Genomic DNA, 19,433 nt, shown 5'->3' with positions numbered 1-19,433 from the left:
CCCTTACCACAGAGGCCGGGTGGCCCCTCCTGTTGTCCTCACGGTCGGCGGGGGCGGTCTGAGCCACAGCCGCTGGCAGCACGACACAGTCCAGGCTCACCTCCCGGCACCGCCCCAGCGAGGAGTGACCTTGAGCCGTCACTCTAGCCCTTGTTTCCCTACGAGTTAAATGAAGACATTCACAGTACCACCTTCACGAGGTACAAGAGTCTAGTGAGAAGTTGTACACGAAGCATCTAGTCCCACCCTGGGCCTGACGTAGAGTAAACACTCAATTAATGTTAGCCTCTATTCGTTGGAGTGGACAGCCCCTTCTCCATTCCCTTCCAAGGTGCCCGAGTGTCTGGAGGCACCAGAGGGTGGCCCTGGGAAGACCGTGCGGGGTGGAAGTGGGGGTCTCACGCCTCCTGTGTCTTGTTCTTGGCAGGAGTAAGTTCCTGTGGCTGCACAGCTGCTTCGCTTTCTTATACTTTGTCACCAACTTCCTCTTCATGACTCATCACTGCTTAGGGTTTGCGCCCAAGAAGAGCTACAAGGTGAGTAAGTGAAAAGTGCTACTAGAACAACACCCTCTCGGCTAGAGGCTCTCCCCAGCTGGGCACCATCCCACTCCCATACTTCAGAGGCATCCCAGCTTGGTGTGTGCTGCACACCTGGCAGGGGGCAGACTCACCTGAGTAGGGCAAGCCTCCTCCGCTTATCCCTGGGAACGGTCACCTGGCACATCTGTCCGGGCTGTTAAACCACTAACACACTTCCAAACCAATTGGTAAATAGCTGCTCGCAGGTGCCTCCTCCCCCTGCACCCCTGCTGCCCTGGACCCTCTCCGAGGACCCCTGGACCTCCCCACCATCAGAAAACTACAGGCTTAACTAAGCCCTGAACCTGCGGGAGGCCTCCATCCTCAGCGGCCAGTGCCCCCTGCTGACCCTCTGGGTAGATATTTTGACTACTTTGCCCACTCTTGCTGTGCCCAAGCTCCTTGCCCTCCCACCATCTCCCTGAGGTCAGAGACCCCATGTCCTGCCCCGGTGTTGTCCCCACTGTCTCGGTTTGTGTTTTCCCCATCCTACCTCCCCAAGCAGACCCCGAGACAGGGATTTGAGTAGCGTTCACTTATTTGGGAGGTGATCCCAGGAAGGACCACTAGGTGGGTAGGGGCGTCTGTGGGGGAAGATGGCAGGTAAAAGCGAGATCAGCTCCTTCAAGCTGTCCATCCTAAAGGACGGATTCACGTTACCCCACCCCAGAATGCAAAGGCACATACCCCTGGAAGGTAATCCCAAACGTTTCAGCCTGCCAGTCATGGAGGCTTGGGCACCCCTGACCAGTCCGGACTCGGCCACTTCAGCTTTCCTTCTTGCCACCAGAAGCTTCTACCCAGACTACCCTCTCTTGCAGCACAGTTTACCAGACTGTCGCCTCGAGGCGATGGCTCGGGAAGACATTTCCCGCTCACAGAATAAAATGTGGACTTTGAGGGGCTTCCACACTCCCTCCCCAGAGTGTAGCTCACCTCCTGACTCCCCTGCGCAGTCCGACGGGAGGGACGACCCCGCGAGGTGGGACGTCACATGGAGCAGCGGAGGTGCAGGGAGACTGTAAATCGGCAAGAGAGCATGAACAGCCCTTGCGGGGCGTGGAGCTGTGGTCCTTCCCCAGGCCCTGTCTGCAGCCTCTGGCTCCTCCTCCCTCGATCACAGCCGTCTATGGCAAGGGGTCCATGGGGGGCACAGAGATGAACGGAGGTGTAGCTTCCCTGGCTGCAGCTTCCCACGGCCTGCTGACCTCAGGGACACAGGCTAGGGAAGCTGACACGTGGCTTACCCAGCAGGGAGGCGGCCTGATGTGAGTAGATAACCTACTCCAGGTGGTTGTGGGCCACCTGAAGTTCCAGACTCCAGGAGTCCTGTGTGAGCACGGGCTTCTTTCTCCATTGACCTTCCCCACCTAGGTCACAAGGACACTAATGATCACCTATGTCCCCACGGACATCCAAGACCCAGAGATCATCATTAAGCATTTTCAGTAAGTGGGTCGGGTGGGCTGAGGATGGTGGAGTGGGGCTGTGGCTCACCCTAGATTCAGCTCAGGATCAACCTTTCAGAATGGGGGAGGCCTTGGTTGGGGCCAGAGCAGGGTTTCTGAAGTCAGGGAATTTCTGCATGGCATGGGGGGTGTGATGGGGGATGCCTTTCCCTTGTACCTCCAACTGTGGAGCCCAGGGAGCTGCCAGACCACAGTTATCTAGAGCAGGTCATCTTGAGGCAACTTTTGTGACCCGAGTTCCTAGCCACAGGAGCTAATTATCTCTCCATGAGCAGCAATTTCCAGCTCTGCTCCCTGGCCCTGTTCTGTGTCATCTGGGAGAGATGTGGCAACTCTCAGATTAACAGGGATCAACCCTGACATCCAGCCTTAGGAGCAAGGGGTGGATTCTACCATCCAAGCACGAGGAACCATGGGTAGCTGAGCCCCCTAGCCCTGTAGGCTGTAGCTCTGGGTAGGGGGTGGGTGGGGGGAGGTCCCCAGCCCTACAGAATGGCTCAACCTCCATGTCTGTGGCTTCAGTGAGGCCTATCCAGGGTGCGTAGTGACCAGAGTCCACTTCTGCTACGACGTCAGGACCCTGATTGACTTGGACGATCAGAGGTGAGGCTGTAGCGGGACCTGTCTGAATCTGGGGTGGGGAGAGAAGGAGAGGTTGTGGCTCTGCTGGCACCCTGACCACAAGATCCTTCTCCTGTTGCCCTTTGGCTGACAGGCGCCATGCAATGCGGGGCCGGCTCTATTATACTGCCAAGGCCAAGAAGAAGGGGAAGGTGATGATCAAGATCCACCCCTGTTCCCGGCTGTGCTTCTGCAAGTGCTGGGTTTGCTTTAAAGAGGTAACTGGCAAGGGCATGGGGGGGACACAGTGGAGGGGCTAGGGCACCGGGTTTCCAGGCTTTGTCCAGGGCTCTGGGCAGTGCCCCTTGCCCGCACCCTGGGGCCACAGGCCTCATTCAGGTCTGCTCTGTGCTGCAGCACCTGGCTCCTGCTTTCCTTTCCACCCGTCCTGTCTCCCTGTTGAGAGGAGTATTCCTCGGGGCCCCCTCCAGAATGATCCAGGGAGGCTTGTTCTTGACCCCTCCTGGGCTTGGATGGGAGGACCAGCGAGGACACAGCAGGCTGCTATAGGCTCCCAGGCCTCAGGGCTTCACAGAGCTAGGACAGGAATATTTGAAAGCAGTGGATTCAGTCTTATCGCCCAACCACCGTGGCTAGAAGGAGGTCTTGCTTGGCAGGACTGAACTCTAGCGAGTCCAGAAAACGAATCATCCCCTTTCCTGAAAATGCTACAGACATATATTCTATCACTCATCTGGAGGCTCCTCCGAGTCCAAAGGCACCTGCTTACCCCCAGCAATGCCTCGCTTTCCCTAGATCTAAGAGCAGGGAGCTAATTTCAGAGTCATAGCCTCTTCCTCTTCTAGAGCTGGGATCTTGGATCCCACCTGGGGTCCTGAGCTTTTTGCTGGGCTTCAAAGGGAGCCGGGGATGGAACCAAGACCTCGGGCCTGCTGCCTGAGTGGAGAGAGGCCTCACATCCAAGCGTGAGGCCTGGAACTCTGGCTGCTCCAGCTCTGAGGGCCACATCTCACCCCAGGTAGACGCAGAGCAATATTATAGTGAGCTGGAGGAGCAGCTGACTGATGAGTTCAACGCTGAGCTCAACCGCGTTCGGCTGAAGCGTCTGGACCTGATCTTTGTCACCTTCCAGGACTCCAGGATGACAAAGCAGTGAGTGCCAGGGCCAGCTGCTTGCTGTGTCCAGCCCAGCCCTGACAGTGGGCCTCTGCTTCTCTGAAGCCTGCCCTCCCGTCGACCCCTCCATGTTCCTCATGGGCATGGCAGCCGCCATCTTGCTTTCTAGAGCATGGCCACATCCGTCTTCCCCCAGCTGCCAGGCTCAGCTTATCTCCAGAGATGCCCAGGCCCTGGGCTCTTCACTCCCATATGTTCTTGCTTCAGCACAGAAGTGGTCAGAGTAGCTGTTGACATCTTGGTTCCCCTTCCAGGCCTTGACAAGAATGGCACCCAGTTCTCCCTCATTGCACATCACCCCTCCCCTCACCACAAGTGACAGAGTCAGGGTAGAGAAGCCCTGCTTGCCATTTCTCCTCTCCTGCTGCAAGCCTCCCCTAATTCGTAGCCCTCCTCCTCTCTCCTCCGCGCCAGCCTCTAGCAGCCCCACCTTGATAGGGAGTGGATGAGGGCCACTCTGGAATGTTCTGGAAGGAATCTTAGGACTGGGTCAAATAGATGGGAGCCTCAGAATCAGTCTTTTGAGGATTATGGGGCCCTCCCCTCCCCGAGGGAGTCTGATCACTCAAAACATTTGTCCTCGCCCACCCCAACCCTACCAAGGAAGAGTGGCACAGGCTAGAGTTTAGTCACAAAAAATTGTGTACAATTTTGCAAGTCACTTACACCCTCAAATTTCTTATCTATCAAATTTGATTACTTATATCTTCCCTGTCCTCCTCCCAGAGGGTTAAGAAGGGATATGTGTTCTAGTTAGTGCATGTGTCATGTACAACAATACATCTGTGTAAGACAATAACTTTCTGAGAACACTCTCTGTAGAGAGGATCTAAGGTTTAATTACAGCAGATGTGTGAATTGGAAAACCAAAGATGAGGCTCCAGTGCCAGCACCCGCCCCTCTTTGGTTGTGTCTTCAGTAATCTGTGCAATTAAGACGATGTTAATCACCAATTAGCACAGCGTCATGCGCTGTGTAGAACTCAATAGTCGGTAGCTACGGATACTAAGACGGGGCTGAAATGAATACCTCTCCTGTCAGCCTCACAGAAAGAGCGGGTCTTTGTGCTGTCACTACCGTTAAGGGGAAAAGACATGAACTGAGAACCGTGTGGTCCCCTTTTTTTCCTGGACAGTCCCTCCCTCTAATGCCCCTTTTCGTTCAGTGAGTAGGCCTTGGGGACTGCCCACTTACAAGGTTGAGAGAGACATATCCAAGTCTCCAAGAGTTCCCAGGAAGTGGATGAGCCTCTACCTGTGGGATGGCCACAGCAGCCCCGGGCCCCTGGCATGAGCACCGCCCCCATCCCCAGATCATCGTCCTCACCCCTGGACCTCTGTCTGCTCCCGCATCTCCGCAGCATCCTGGAGGATTACAAGTTCATCCAGTGCGGCGTGTCGGCCCAACAGTCCTCGGTGACCACCATCGTCAAATCTGACCATTGGAGGGTTGTCCTTGCCCCACACCCCAAAGACATTATTTGGTAAGCCCTCTCTGTCCCTCCCCTCTCCTTTGAGCTCCTCTGGGACTGAAGAAGGCCGTAGGACGGGGGAGGGAACGAGGGCCTGTCCTCCTGCTCTGCTGCCACACACAGCCCCCGCTGGGCTGTTTCTCTTGTGGGCATCACAGCCTCCTCCCACCCCCAAGCCCACCCCACCACAAGCGTGGAAGGCACCCAACCTTTGGGGAAAGACTTTTTTCCTGCAGAAAGAATTCGGATCGTTTTTTTGGCTCGCCTATGGATTATACTCAGAGGCTTTACAAGCGGTGTGACTGACGGGAAGGCCCAGGGCTGATTCATGCAGGTGTGGGTGGGCCCACGGGGTTGAATGAGACCAGGGCAGCCCGGCCCACGGCCGGCATGCAGGACACAGCACGGGCTGTGTCTGAGGGCTGAGACCCGGGGTCCTAAGTGCGTCTCCCTCCTCCGTCCCGCCCAGGAAACACCTGTCTGTCCACCGCTTCCATTGGTGGGCCCGCTTCATCGCAATCAACACCTTCCTCTTCTTCCTCTTCTTCTTCCTCACCACGCCTGCCATCATCATCAACACCATCGACATGTACAACGTCACCCGCCCCATCGAGAAGCTGAAGGTGCCTCCTCTGCTCAGGCCAGGCGCGGGGGCCCCAGGGAGATGAAGGAAGAACTCAGGCGAGGAGGGGGTGGGAGGCCCACTGGGACGTGACTCCGATGCCCGCACGCCTGTGGCAGTGGCAGTGGTGTAAATGGTGGCACAGCGCTTCCCGTGCTCTAAAGGGCATGGATGTGGGTCGTTGCCCATCTCAGGGACCGGGGCTGAAGCGTGGGGGAGCCCCAGGCGAGTTCTGGGGTGAGTTTGGGGGGTGGGCTTGGAGGGCTCCTTTACATTAGGCCAAACCAGAGGTACAAAAGGGGCAGCAGAAGGTGTGGCGAGCGTGCCAGCTCTGTTCTCCCCACGTTCTCTAGAGCTGGGCTCCCTGCTCTGAAGACAGGGTTGAGGGCGGGGCAGGCAGAGGTTAGTTCCAAGGCAGCCCTTCTAGAGGAGAAGGCCCTCCAGCTCTGTCTCCACTTCCCGCGCTTCCAGACACACCCACACCTGGCTGGGCGTGCGGGGCGGCTCACCGGAGCCGTCCCTGGAGGGAAGGGCCGCTTCCTATGGACAGAGGCATTCCGAGGAACTGGACTGGCTCGTTTCCAAGTTCTATCGCCTCAAGGCTGTTGTAGTGATCCTAGAAAGCCCCACCTTTCCTGTTATCCCCCTGCCTGTTCCAGCAAAACACACGCACCCACGCACCCACGGGTGCGCACGCGCACGCAAGCACGTGCGAGCAGTCAAGCTAAGCACTCCCCGCCCCCGCTGCTGCTTACCTTTGCCCTCCTTTGTCAACTTCACAGTAGGCCCCAGGCAAGGGGACCACAGCTCTCCCTGGGAATTCTTGCTCCATACCCTCCCCCTCTTCGCCACTTCTCACACAACATCACAACAGAAGCAGCGTCTCCTCCCTGAGGTCCGAGACATGAGTGACAGCAGCTGGCTGTGGCCTTAGGGCCCAGTCACTAGGGGCAGCCTAGGGCACCCCTCCAGTGACCTCAGTGTCGAAGGCCTGCACTCCTTGGGGATGTCACTTGACTTTGGGGTGTCAGCCTCTGGCTGCCCCAGCCAGGCAGACCCCTGACCAGGAAGGCGGGTCAGAAAGGCCAGGCGCGCTGTGCAGCCTCGGGGACACCAGACCTGCTCTGGGACTGAGCTGAAGAAGAGGCCAGGGATGTGGGAGAAGGTGAGGGAAGCCTGCAAGGAGAATGGCGCTTCTTGCATTGACGTCTCTCTGCCCTCCTCCACTCCACCCCTACAGAGCCCCATCGTGACTCAGTTCTTCCCCTCCTTGTTGCTCTGGGCCTTTACGGTGATAATGCCTCTGCTCGTCTACCTCTCCGCCTTCCTTGAAGCCCACTGGACCAGGTGAGCTGGGGGTCTCCCCTCCTAGCCCTGCTCTTGGCACCTCCTTCTTCCTCTGCCCCCACAAACCCCACCAGCTTAGTACTCTGGCTTCCTGTCTGGCCTCAGGAATGGAATAGATATGGGGAGGTTTTGATGCCTGAAACCATCCCAAAACACTAACGGATATTTTTTTCTTTGGAAAGGGGACAGGTTTGCCTCTGGGCCTCTGGCCTCAGGGATGCTGAGATGGGCCCACCATACCAGGCGTGTGGGGTCAAAACCCAGCCCTCCTCGGGCTGCTCCCTCAGCCTCCAGCCACGTGCTGAGGGTCTGGAGCTGCGTGCAGAGATAGGCAGTGCCAGGAATTCCAGGCAGAGGGCAGAGGATGAGAGTGAGAGGGCAGGACTTGTTTGGAAAATGTCAGAAGAGCTGCTATGGCCATAGCAGAGGAGCCCCTGCACTCAATCTGACTGTAGACCCATGTAGCCTACACAGGGCCCACATCTTAAACAATTAAGAGCTATTTCCTATTTATTAGCACTAATAGTTCTATGGTAGGAGCTAATTAGTTAGAAAGGATTTACCGTATGCTGGGGCAGGTGGACCTGCTTTTTGGCCTGAAGACTGCGTGGGTCTCAAAAGTTATTTCCTGCACCAGAAGTTTCTATCATCCTATCAGGTAGTAAGCCAGGAGGTTTATCTTAACAGAAATCCTTACTGGTCTTTCCTCTGGCCAAGAACAGGGCTCATGTTGCTTATTGAAACTCTGCAAGAATTCCGAGTATCATTAGTAATGTCCGTTGAACAGAGATGTCAAGTATATGGTATGTGTGTGCCTTCCCTTCCTTTTCTTATGGCCAAGGCAGACATCACTAGTTGATCATGCTACTCTTTCCTGCTGCTCCCAGCCACAGCACAGCTCACAGTGCTCCGTGGAGATGGCACCGGTATGCACTATGAAACCATTTTCTAGGCCAGGTAGCCGTCTCTCTCTCTCTTCATTCTGTAGTAAGGCGTTTGGTTCTTATCGTGTCTCTCTTTGTTTCCTTCCAGATCAACTCAGAATCTGATCATAGTGCACAAGTGCTACATCTTTCTGGTGTTTATGGTGGTCATTCTGCCCTCTATGGGACTGACCAGGTACCTCACCTCCAATTCTCTCTCCTGTGTCAGCCAGGCTCACCCTAGAGTTGGAACCTCCTCTTTCAGACACTGTAGGCCCACCTCTGGTTGCTGCAAATCCATTCCTCGAATGACAGTCCAGTGCCTGTCATGAGCGTAGCATGAGTCAGGTATCATGTGAACTCTAGGCTGTCAGTCATGAACTCTGACCTCAAAGAGCTTATCCTCCAGCTGGGGAAACAAGATGTACCTATCAGCTAACTGACAGCCCAAGGTGGGAAGAATATGCAGTAGAAATTCAGAAGAGGGAGAGAACACTGTGGGAGCAATGGCTGGCGAAGGTTTGCTAGAGGGGAGGCCTTGAGCTGAAAGGCCAAAGGGTTAGGGCCCAGCATTAAGAAGAGAGGCAGTGTGGATTGGCCAGCTAGAATATTAAGATGCAAGAGTCTTTGGGGATTGGGCAAGGGAGGTTGAAAGGAAGGAGGCCAGCCCAAGAGGAACTGAACCCCAGGCCTTAGGTCATAGATTCATTAACTGAAGGGTCTGCTTTATTCTTGTCCTTTTTCTTGTGCTTTATTCTTTATTCTTTACTCTAGTTTGGACGTCTTTTTCCGTTGGCTATTTGACATCTACTATCTGGAACAGGCATCCATCAGGTTCCAGTGAGTACTAGAGTGCATGTTTCAGGTGTACTCCCAATGTGCATTGGGGCTTCACACCAGGTGGATATGTGTATCCTTTATTTGCTCATACAGGTAGAGATGAATGCATGTTAACACTCTCATTAGGCAGCCTCTTAACATTTTCTGTGCCATGGACCCCTTTGGGGGTAAAGCCCAGGGACTCCTTCTCTGAATGAAGTTTTTGAACTAACTGTAGACTCAAAGGAAATTGCCCCAAAAAATGTCCTATGTACCCTTTATCCAGTTTCCCCCAATGGTAACATCTTGTGTAACTATAGTACAATATCACAACCAGAAAACTGATGTTGAAACAATCCACAGAGCTTGTTCAGATTTTGCCAGTTTTACATGTACTCTGAGTAGATTTCTTTAAATGTACAAGATACCTGGGTTAGAACAAAAACCAATTATGCTTAAACATAGTTATCAAAATATTTCAAAATTCAAATTTGTAATGCAATCTCTATTAACGCATTTAATAATAGGCCGATGCATTCTAAAGGTAGGCAAGCAAAAGTTACATTTTATTGTTTGAAAGGCATCGGTGTGAAAGCTGATTTTACTTAGCTAGAAGAAGAATATTAAATTGGGCAGGGGAGTGGATTTTTGACAAAGCAACATTTAGGTCGTGTTAGATATCCAGCCAATTTCTCTTTTGTTTTGTTTTGTTTTTAGGGTTCCAAATGTTGAAAGTCCCAATTTTCAAAGGTATATTATTGCAAATGACATGCAGGCTTTCATAGCTTGCTTTATAGGGCAAGGACCAGAATTCCCCAAGCTTTCTACAATTAAACTATAACTGTAATAAGTTGATTTATTTCCAAGATGAGTGAGTTCATCTTTGGCTAGGTCATTATCTTCAGTACAGTTTGTATATGAGAAAGAAAAGAATTGTGAGTTCATGACTCAACTCCGACGCCCTCAAGAAAGAATAGCTTTTGAAGGAGTTCTGAAATATGTCCAGGGGCTTACTGGATTTCTCTTTTCAAGGAAGGTGACAGAATTGTGTAGATGGAGACACTGGAAAGCAGCAGAGATGCCTGGGTCACCAACGTGAGAACAGGCAGTGTGACGACCCATTCAGGTGTCTGAATGACTACTAGTTGAAGTCGGCCCACTAGCTATGTCAAACACGCACGTGCAGACAGAAGAATCTCAATCGTGTGAATTTAGCATATCTAATTTAGCGGCCTGACTAATAACTAGCATCATTTTGAAATGATGATGAGCGCAAATGGTATCGTAAGAGCTCAGCAATAAGTACAACACGATATGAAAATACCTCATTTCAACTGGTGACAGACTCATGGCTATGGCGGACATCACTGTGATTTGTTGCCCACGCTCTTAATGGAAGGAGGTGCTAAATCGGAGAAAGTAAAGACATAATCTTTTCCCTATTCGAGGTCACAGACCCCCAAAATTCTACTTATGGACTCTCCAGGGTCTGTGGATCCAAGTCAAACAGTCCTTCTTTATTAGTTTTTTTGAATTTTATTTTAATTTATTTTTTATACAGCAGGTTCTTATTAGTTATCTATTTTATACATATTAGTGTATACATGTCAATCCCAATCTCCCAATTCAACCCACCACCACCACCCGCCCCCCACTTCCCCCTCTTGGTGTCTATACGTTTGTTCTCTACATCTGTGTCTCTATTTCTGCCTTGCAAACCGGTTCACCTGTACCATTTATCTAGATTCCACATATATGTGTTAATATATGATATTTTTTTTCTCTTTCTGACTTACTTCACTCTGTATGACAGTCTCTAGGTCCATCCACATCTCTACAAATGACCCAATTTTGTTCCTTTTCATGGCTGAGTAATGTTCCTTTGTATACATGTACCACATCTTCTTTATCCATTCGTCAAACAGCCCTTCTTTAGAGCAAGCCAGTGCATGTATCTCCTAACCCATCCACAAATGCCATAGACCACCCCCAGCCCTGCTCAGAAGGGCCCTTGTTAACCTAAACTGGTCTGAGAACACATGTATACAGTCAGCCCTCCATATCCATGGGTTCCACATCTTCGGATTTGACCTACTGCAGATCAAAAATATTCAGGAAAAGAATTCCAGAAAGTTCCCAAAAGCAAAACTTGAATTTGCTGTGTGCAGGCAGCTACTTGCACAGCATGTACGTTGTATTTACAGCTGTTTACATTGTGTTAGGCATTACAGATGATCTAGAGATGATTTAGAGTATACAGGAGGATGTGCCTAGGTTATATGCAAATATTATGCCAGTTCATATAAGGGACTTGGGCATCCCTGGATCTGGTAACCACAGGGGCTCCTAGAAACAATCCCTCACGGATACCGAGGGATGACTGTATTTGAAAGCTATTCTCCCCTTCTCTACCTCCACCCCATCCCCACTTCCTCAATTCGTTTCCTCTCTCTCCTCCTTCCTCCCAATATCTCTGCCCTTTCCCTCTTCCTTGGCTTCTGTGGCTGTCTTCCATCCAGGTGTGTGTTCCTGCCAGACAATGGCGCCTTCTTTGTCAACTACGTGATCACGTCAGCTTTGATTGGCACAGGCATGGAGCTGTTGCGCCTGGGGTCACTCTTTCTGTACACCACCCGCCTCTTCTTCTCCAGGTCGGAGCCAGAGAGAGTCCACATCAGAATGGTGAGGGCCAGGCCCTTCCCTGCGCACAGCCCACAGTTTCCCTTGGGCGGGAGTCAGGAAGGGGGCCTGTTAGAAGCACGGAGGGACCGGAGATGGAGGCATGGTGAGGTGGGGCGAGGTGCTTCTCGGACACCAGGGTTGGAAGGGAGGTTGCCATCCCGGACGAGGAGCACAGAAGCAGCCAAGCCAAGCGGACCAGGCCACCTCAGGAGGACCCCTGCCTTCTGCCCCAGAACCAGGCCATGGACTTCCAGTATGGGCGCGAGTACGCGTGGATGTTGAATGTCTTCAGCGTGGTGATGGCGTACAGCATCACCTGCCCCATCATCGTTCCTTTTGGTGAGTCATCCCCGAAGCTCACTGGGGACTGCACACCCTTGGACTGGGAGCCCCACAGCATCCAGCTCCCTCCTGGATCAGGAGGAGACCTGGGACAGACTGTCGGAAGGGTGGGGAGGGGCCGGGTCAGAGCCAAGCCAGTCAGGGGGCCAAGGTTGGGTGGCTGTTTACATAGGCTGTTTGTTGACAGAATAGGTTCTAGGGGCTCAAGGGAAGCTGCTGGTCCCAGAGGTCAGCACCATGGAGCTCCCACAGCCTGTTCTTGGCCCTTGCCACTCTGACAGACCTGAATCTAGCATCTCAGGCCTGATGGGGGAGCCTTGGGGCGGCCGCTGAGTGTGCCTCCGTCTCCCGGCCCCCAGGGCTACTCTACTTGTGCATGAAACACGTCACGGACCGCTATAACATGTACTACTCCTACGCACCCACCAAACTCAACGAGCAGATCCACGTGGCTGCTGTCCACCAGGCCGCCTTCGCGCCGCTCCTGGGTCTGTTCTGGATGCTCTTCTTCTCCATCCTGCGATTAGGTAGGTACCAAGCCTGCCCCAGCATCCCGCCTCTGCCTGTGCCCCATCGCTCTGTCACCCCTCAACAACAGCTCTGTAGGAGCAGACAAAGCCTGGGAAGAGCAAGGTGTTACTTATGGAACAGGGCAAAGCCCAGTGCCTTCTCTAGGCCTAGAGGGCTCGTGTCATAGAGTCCCGGCAGACCTTGGAAGCTAAGCGGAGGACCAACGTGGTCCAAATCATATACATATGTTGGTTTACAACTTTCAGGGCAAAACCAAAGCAAAACAAACAAACAAAAAATAATTTAAAAAAAACATCCTATTCCTTCATTCTAACTCAAGGCTGGCAGGAAATAAAATATTAGCTATCAGGCTCCATTTGCAAGACATTCCCTCTGGGCTCCTAGAAGATGCCTGGTTTTATGTGTTGTCAAAAACCTGGAGGAGGGGCTTCCCAGGTGGCAGCAGTGGTTGAGAGTCCGCCTGCCGATGCAGGGGACACGGGTTCGTGCCCCGGTCCGGGAAAATCCCACATGCCGCAGAGCGGCTGGGCCCGTGAGCCATGGCCGCTGAGCCTGTTCCGCAACGGGAGGGGCCACAACGGTGAGAGGCCCGCGTACCGCAAAAAAAAAAAAAAAAAAAACAAACCTGGAGGAGGATTCAGAGCCTGCCCCAGCAGCCAGCTTGGCTGTGCAAAGCTGCTGTCCCCGCCCAGCTGAGCTCAGAGACACCCTCACAGAGAGAGTCCCCGCAGGCCACAGACTGGAACCCCCCCCTCCCCTCAGAGTCACCCATGCCCCAGGCAGCAAGTCTCTGCCAGCTCCTTCCCACTCTTAGAAAAGGCTCATGCTGACCTCCCCACCCTCCTTCTTCCCCCGCCACACTTGCCTTCCCTCAAGACACTTGACCTTAACCTTCTCAGAGGAGTGGAGAAGGGAAAGTCCATGTTTTTTCACTGCCTGTCAGAGTGGTGTCAGGCAACACTCAGCTCACAGTTATTTCTGTGCATTGGCCATTTGTTGTCACCCCCAAAGCCTTTCCTGCCCCAGCAGACTTCATTTTTTTAATAATGCGTTTTTTTTCTAAGTATAAAGGACTACATGTTTCTTATCCAAAATAGAGAAAATTGAAAGATCAAAATTTTTTTTTTTTTTTTTTTTTTTTTTTTTTCTGTACGCGGGCCTCTCACTGTTGTGGCCTCTCCCGTTGCGGAGCACAGGCTCCGGACGCGCAGGCTCAGCGGCCATGGCTCACGGGCTTAGTTGCTCCGTGGCATGTGGGATCTTCCCAGACCAGGGCACGAACCCGTGTCTCCTGCATCGGCAGGCGGATTCTCAACCACTGCGCCACCAGGGAAGCCCGAAAGATCAAAATTTGAATGACCTACCAGCTCCCCTACAGCCTCCTGTCTGTCGCTCCCACACCTCACCCTGTGCATACGTTTTGGGGAACAGGGCAAAGTGGAGGGCATTTATTGGTTGACTCTTACTTTACAAAATTGTGATATCCATTTTATACTATTCAGACTTGTATCCTGAGTTTCTTCACTGAACATTATGTTCTGAGCAATTTCTTGCATTATCAATATACTGTTGAGTACACGCCTTTTAACGTCTGCGTTAAACTCTGTCACCTTTAGTCAGTTCTCCATTGTTGGGATATTGAAGTTGTTGATCATTTTTTGCTTTTCTAAAAACACAACAATAAACATCATTATTCAATAACTTCTGACCGTAAAGACTGATTTTCGATATTTATATAGGTAGAAAACTGGTGCCGTAAAAAAGTTGCCAAACATCCCCAAACAAAAATTCTGAATTGCTTTTCCATGCCATTAGCACGTGTAACTGAGCACACGCACTTCGAAAGGGCTTACAAGGGCCAGACAGAGAAAGACAAACATCATATGATATCGCGTATATGTGGAATCTAAAAAGAAAAATAATGACAAATGCACTTATCTACAAAACAGAAACAGACTCACAGACTTAGAGAATGCACTTATGGTTACCAGGGCGGAAGAGGGGGAGGGATAGATCGGGAGCTTGGGATTGACACGTACACACTGCTATATTTAAAACAGATAACCAACAAGGACCTACTGTAGAGCGCAGGGAACTCTGCTCAATATCCTGTAATAACCTAAATGGGAAAAGAACTTGAAACGAGAATAGATACGTGTATATGTATAACTGAGTCGCTTTGCTGAACACCTGAAACTAACACAACATTGTTAATCAACTATACTCCAGTATAAAATTTTAAACAATTTTTTTTTTAAAAAAGGGCTTACAAGAAAACGTGTGGGTCTGAGAGTGACTGTATTTTGGGGCAGTGGCATAAATGAGTGACTCAGAGATACTTCCCAGGGACCGTGAGGTGGAAGGTAACTGACATCGAGGAGGACATTTAATGGGCACCTAGATGGATATTTAAGTCAATTAATTTTTTTTCATGGAATCCACCGGATGCCAAATCCTAAACTGGCCAAATAGCACAGAGGGTTGATGTCCCTGTGTCGGGCTCATTGATCAAGTTGTTAAGGGTAGAACTGGGCAGGGACATCTCTGCCCCAGGCTCCAAACTCCTACAGGGGTGCTGAGCTGGGCCCCGGCATCTGTCAGCCCCGGGCGGCATCTCAGCCGGCACCCCTGCCCACAGCTCTGGTCCTCAAGCACCACGCCTATGCCTTTCCTTCTCCTTGCAGGGCTGCTACACGCCATCACCTTCTTTTCCCTCTCCACCCTTATTGTTTCCATGATACTGGCCTGCGTTGGCACTTTTCTGGGGAAGCTTCGGAAAACGTCTGACTATGAGGTGAGTCGCCAGCCTGGCTTTCCCCCGCTGGTTCTCCCGGTCCCGGGGCACACAGCTCCCGGACGCCCACCCGAAGCACCACGATGACGAGAGGCTCTTGCCTTTCTCTCTGATGACGGGATGTGCAGACTCAGTGCCGGCTGTACGTGCTGCATGTGTCCTTGCACTGGCCCCGGAATCGCACCTCCCGGGGCGGGGAAATCCAGAAGACAGCTGTCCTCTCCTCTTCTCCTCTCTGACATCTCCTCCGAACCACAGGCTGCTGGCCCATCCCTCCTACGGTGTGAGCCTATTCAGCCACTGAGCTGCGAGGACCGTTCCAAGGCACGGAGGGTTGAGAGAGAGGATGGAGTGCAGGAGTAAAAGAGGGGGTGGTAAAGGAAGATAACCTGGGGAAGGGGGACAGTCATCTCACTTTGAAGAGTCTCAGGATATTGAACTTGTCTGGAAGGGAAGCCTGGCTCGCTGGGCCCCATGACTCTTTCAGCTCTTTGCCAGTGGGGCCCAGCCAGTTACTAGAGAAGGGATCTAATCCATGCCAACAGAACTGTGTGCTCTAGATCAGCACTTCCTGAAGTGGGGTGACCGTAGAGGTGTACTGGAATGATTTCCAGTGGACTAAAACGTTTTATATTTTTCATGGTTACACATGTATTTTTCTACTTCACCTTGCTTACAGGCAACTGACACAGGATTTCTGTTCATAACAGTGAATTGTTTCCTTTTCAAATGAATTTAAATAAGAAAGAAAGTTGATTTAAAGCACTAGCATCCTGCTGAGTCAGAGGAGGGAGCCTCTGAGAAGAGGCTCTCTGAGAAGAGAATCTTCTTGCTTCCAGTGGTTCCGTATCTGTGGCCCTGGGCACAGGTGCCTGCTGCCCTTTCTACCTGGACCCTCCACCATCCCCTGTCCCGAGTCCACGCTGGCGAAGAGCCGGAGCTAATGACACCTCTGGCTCTGTCTTCCCAATACAACGATGTCCTGGGATCTGGTTGCTCAAGGGTCCATTCTAGAGACAGAAGGTGACAGGGGACCTAACCCCTCATCTCATTACAGAGGTAGAGGGGAAATTCTGGCAGGAGAAAGGGTATTATGGAAGTCAAGGCTCCTCCTAGAGTCAAAGCAGTCTCATCTTTGAACCGCAGCCTCCACTCTGCTTACTCTCTCCCACTGTGGTCCTTGCGAATGGAATATTTCAGAAGGGTCTCCCCGGCTTCCCAGTCCACTCTCTGTCCCCCTGGGCTTCAGCCCTGCAGTGGGCTGCGGGTCTGAAAAAAATAGAAGATGAGTTGAGTTTAAGGGGAGCAGTAGGCCCCTTAAGCCTGAGTTTAAGGTCCAGGCTTCTCTGGACGTGGGGAGGGTGAGGGCACCCCGTGACCCTCCTTGTCTCTCCCGCCGCTGCAGCCCGAGGAGGAGATGGAGACCGTGTTTGACCTGGAGCCCAGCAGCACCTCCTCCACGCCAACTTCCCTTGTGAGTCAGTGCCTTCTCCCTGGGACGTGTCAGGAGGCGGGTGCTTTCAGGGATGGGCTACTCCAGCAGCACTGCGGGGATACCAGCAGTTAGTGGCCACCCTGGGTACTGGGGAGGAGCCGGGCGTCCCTGGACCCCCTCCTCTGACGCAGCAGGACTTGGCCCAGGTCAAACTGCTGCCGTGGCCCTGGCTGAAGAGCCTTCAGAGAGATAGAAGATCCGGGATTTACTCCAGGACATTCTCTAGAAGGAGCTCAGAGAGAACGAGAACGGTCAGGGCGAACCCAGCCATGGCGAGCTCAGTCGTGTAGACGCAGGGCCGTGCTGGGGCTCGGCCTCAGGACCGAAGGCTGCCTCCAAGGGTGCAGGGGCCAGGGAGAGCGGCGCAGACAGAGCCGCAGCGAGCTATTGGAAGTCTGCACCGCATGGTAAGGCAGGGGCCGTGCCGGATGAGTGAGCCCGTCAGCTTGTGAAGAGACGAGGCCAGACTCAGAGTGCAGGGGGTCCAGCAGGCTGGGCGTTAACTCCCACGCTGTGGCTCAGCCTGGAGGGGCATGAGCGCTCACCCGCAGCCCGGCCACAAGTGTGGCTGCAGGGCCACTAATACATGCACTGAGCAGGCTACCGGGTCAGCCTGTGCCCCGATGCCAGGGTGCCTTGGGGAGCACTGAAGAAGGGTACCAGCCAGCCTGGGCACTCAGAGAAGGCTTCCTGGCGGAGGGAACATCTAATCCGACCCCAGGAATGGGAGAGTAGGGGTTACCAGGTGGAAGAGGGTATGGGGGAAGAGCATTCAGGGAAGAGGATCAGCCTGTGCAAAGACCCCAGAGAGAGAATCTGGAGCACTGGGGAACCTAAGACAGTTTGGGGCCTGGTGCAAATGCGGAGTGGGCAGCAGGGACCGGTGGGAGGGGAGGCCCTTTAGTCATGGCAGCGTTGGGTGAAAGCTCACAGATACAACAGTGGGCGGATGTGCCCACGCCGGGTGCATAGAACTACAGGTCTGCCTCACTCTGAAACGAACCCTACACATAGGGCCCGATGGGCCCTGGGAGGTGGCAGGCAAGAAGGAGCTCCAGCACCAGAGAGACAACAAAGGTTGCGAAGCAGGGAAGTCTCTCTTCACATAGCATCTCCCCTGGGGCCCTTCCAAGATGACCCCTCTGGAATATTGTCAGCAATCGGTTATTGAAACCTTACAGACTAGACGCTTCACCCTTCTCGCTCTTGATCTTTATGATAAACCTGCACAGTAGGAGTTTTTATCCTTATTTTACAGATGGTGAAACTGAGGCTCAAAAAGGTGAATTAATATAGACCCTAGAGTACTACTATGCAAGGAAGTGGCAGAACAAGATTTGAACCAGGTCTGTCAGACTCTAGAGTTTGAGCTTTAAAAAAAAAAAATTACTGTAATTGATTTTTAAAAATCTTTCATTATTATAACAGAGGGGTCTGAGCATTGTAGATAATTATGGGGGAAAAAAAGAGAAGCAAAAATAAGAAAATAAAAAGTCCATGGGCTTCCCTGGTGGCGCAGTGGTTGAGAGTCCGCCTGCCGATGCAGGGGACATGGGTTCGTACCCCGGTCCGGGAAGATCTCACGTGCCGCGGAGCTGCTGGGCCCGTGAGCCATGGCCGCTGAGCCTGCGCGTCCGGAGCCTGTGCTCCGCAACGGGAGAGGCCACAGCAGAGGGCCGCGTACCACACACACACACACACAAAGTCCATGTTTCTACCACCTAGAGATGACCACTGATACTTTAATGTATATTTTTTCAGATATATAGATATTTTTTAAATGGCATAATACTGTATACTATTTTATAACCTGCATTTTAAATTAACAATCTCTGTCTTTCTACATATATGCATTTTTACCTCTTCATATACCCAGTCCATATTCAACTTGCCCTACATGTTTCAGAAATATCTTTTACAGCTTGTCCAGACCAAGATCCAATACAGTCTCTGTGCTAGAATAATCTGGCACCTGTGCATGTCCCTTTTATTTTAGCACCGTCTCTGTTTTATGACTTGTTGGAGAGACCAAGCCAGTAGTCCTGCAGAATGGCCCAACGTCTGGCTTTTTCTGGCTGTTTCTTCATGGTATCTTACAGGAGGTTACACTATCTCCTGTATTTCCTGAAAACTAGAAGTTCGATCCAAAGGCTTGATAGATTCAAGTTCAACACTAGGGGCTAGATAGAACACATTACAGGCAATATATAATATCCCATTTATTGCCATTAATGATGCTGAAGTGACTCCCTGATGCAGGGATGACTGCTGCCTTCTTCCATTGTTCAGTTACCATTTTCCCCCTAGGACCCAAAAGTCATCTATGCAGTTTATTTTGGCCTTATGAAAATACCTCAGTTCTTCTGTAGAAGGAGTGTTCTCTCATCAACTAGGGCTGTTTAGTTTCACTGAAATAAATTCCCACAGGAAGGGTTTAATTCTATCCAATAATTACCTATTTTCAAAATAAGGAGTTGGTTTAAAAGTCCCTTCAAAGGATGCCAAACAGCTCTGACCCTAGTACTTCTTGTGTTTTTCTAGTCTGCTGCCATCCCAGGCATTCGTGGGCCCATGCCTGGATTTCACAGGTCACATGACC

General features: G+C 52.0%; 1 protein-coding gene across 7 annotated transcripts in view; it reads left to right on the top strand.

Annotated features, from left to right (window-relative positions):
- The window catches only part of TMEM63C (transmembrane protein 63C), a 74,657-nt gene that overhangs the window by 51,827 nt on the left and 3,397 nt on the right, over window positions 1–19,433 (top strand). For all 7 annotated transcript variants that reach the window (XM_067027999.1, XM_067027998.1, XM_067028001.1 and 4 more), the window contains 15 exons: window positions 428–536; window positions 1,956–2,029; window positions 2,573–2,653; window positions 2,766–2,889; window positions 3,651–3,784; window positions 5,169–5,291; window positions 5,749–5,902; window positions 7,142–7,248; window positions 8,281–8,367; window positions 8,946–9,011; window positions 11,510–11,672; window positions 11,906–12,011; window positions 12,374–12,541; window positions 15,230–15,339; window positions 16,745–16,813. In XM_067027999.1, coding sequence (XP_066884100.1) covers window positions 428–536; window positions 1,956–2,029; window positions 2,573–2,653; window positions 2,766–2,889; window positions 3,651–3,784; window positions 5,169–5,291; window positions 5,749–5,902; window positions 7,142–7,248; window positions 8,281–8,367; window positions 8,946–9,011; window positions 11,510–11,672; window positions 11,906–12,011; window positions 12,374–12,541; window positions 15,230–15,339; window positions 16,745–16,813 — 1,675 coding nt within the window. The remainder of the gene's footprint in view (window positions 1–427; window positions 537–1,955; window positions 2,030–2,572; window positions 2,654–2,765; window positions 2,890–3,650; window positions 3,785–5,168; window positions 5,292–5,748; window positions 5,903–7,141; window positions 7,249–8,280; window positions 8,368–8,945; window positions 9,012–11,509; window positions 11,673–11,905; window positions 12,012–12,373; window positions 12,542–15,229; window positions 15,340–16,744; window positions 16,814–19,433) is intronic.

This window comes from Kogia breviceps, chromosome 3 (assembly GCF_026419965.1).
Source record: "Kogia breviceps isolate mKogBre1 chromosome 3, mKogBre1 haplotype 1, whole genome shotgun sequence".
In the NCBI taxonomy this organism is placed as follows: domain Eukaryota; kingdom Metazoa; phylum Chordata; class Mammalia; order Artiodactyla; family Physeteridae; genus Kogia; species Kogia breviceps.
Note: the sequence above shows the minus strand (reverse complement) of the source record. Positions and strands in the feature narration are given on the sequence as shown.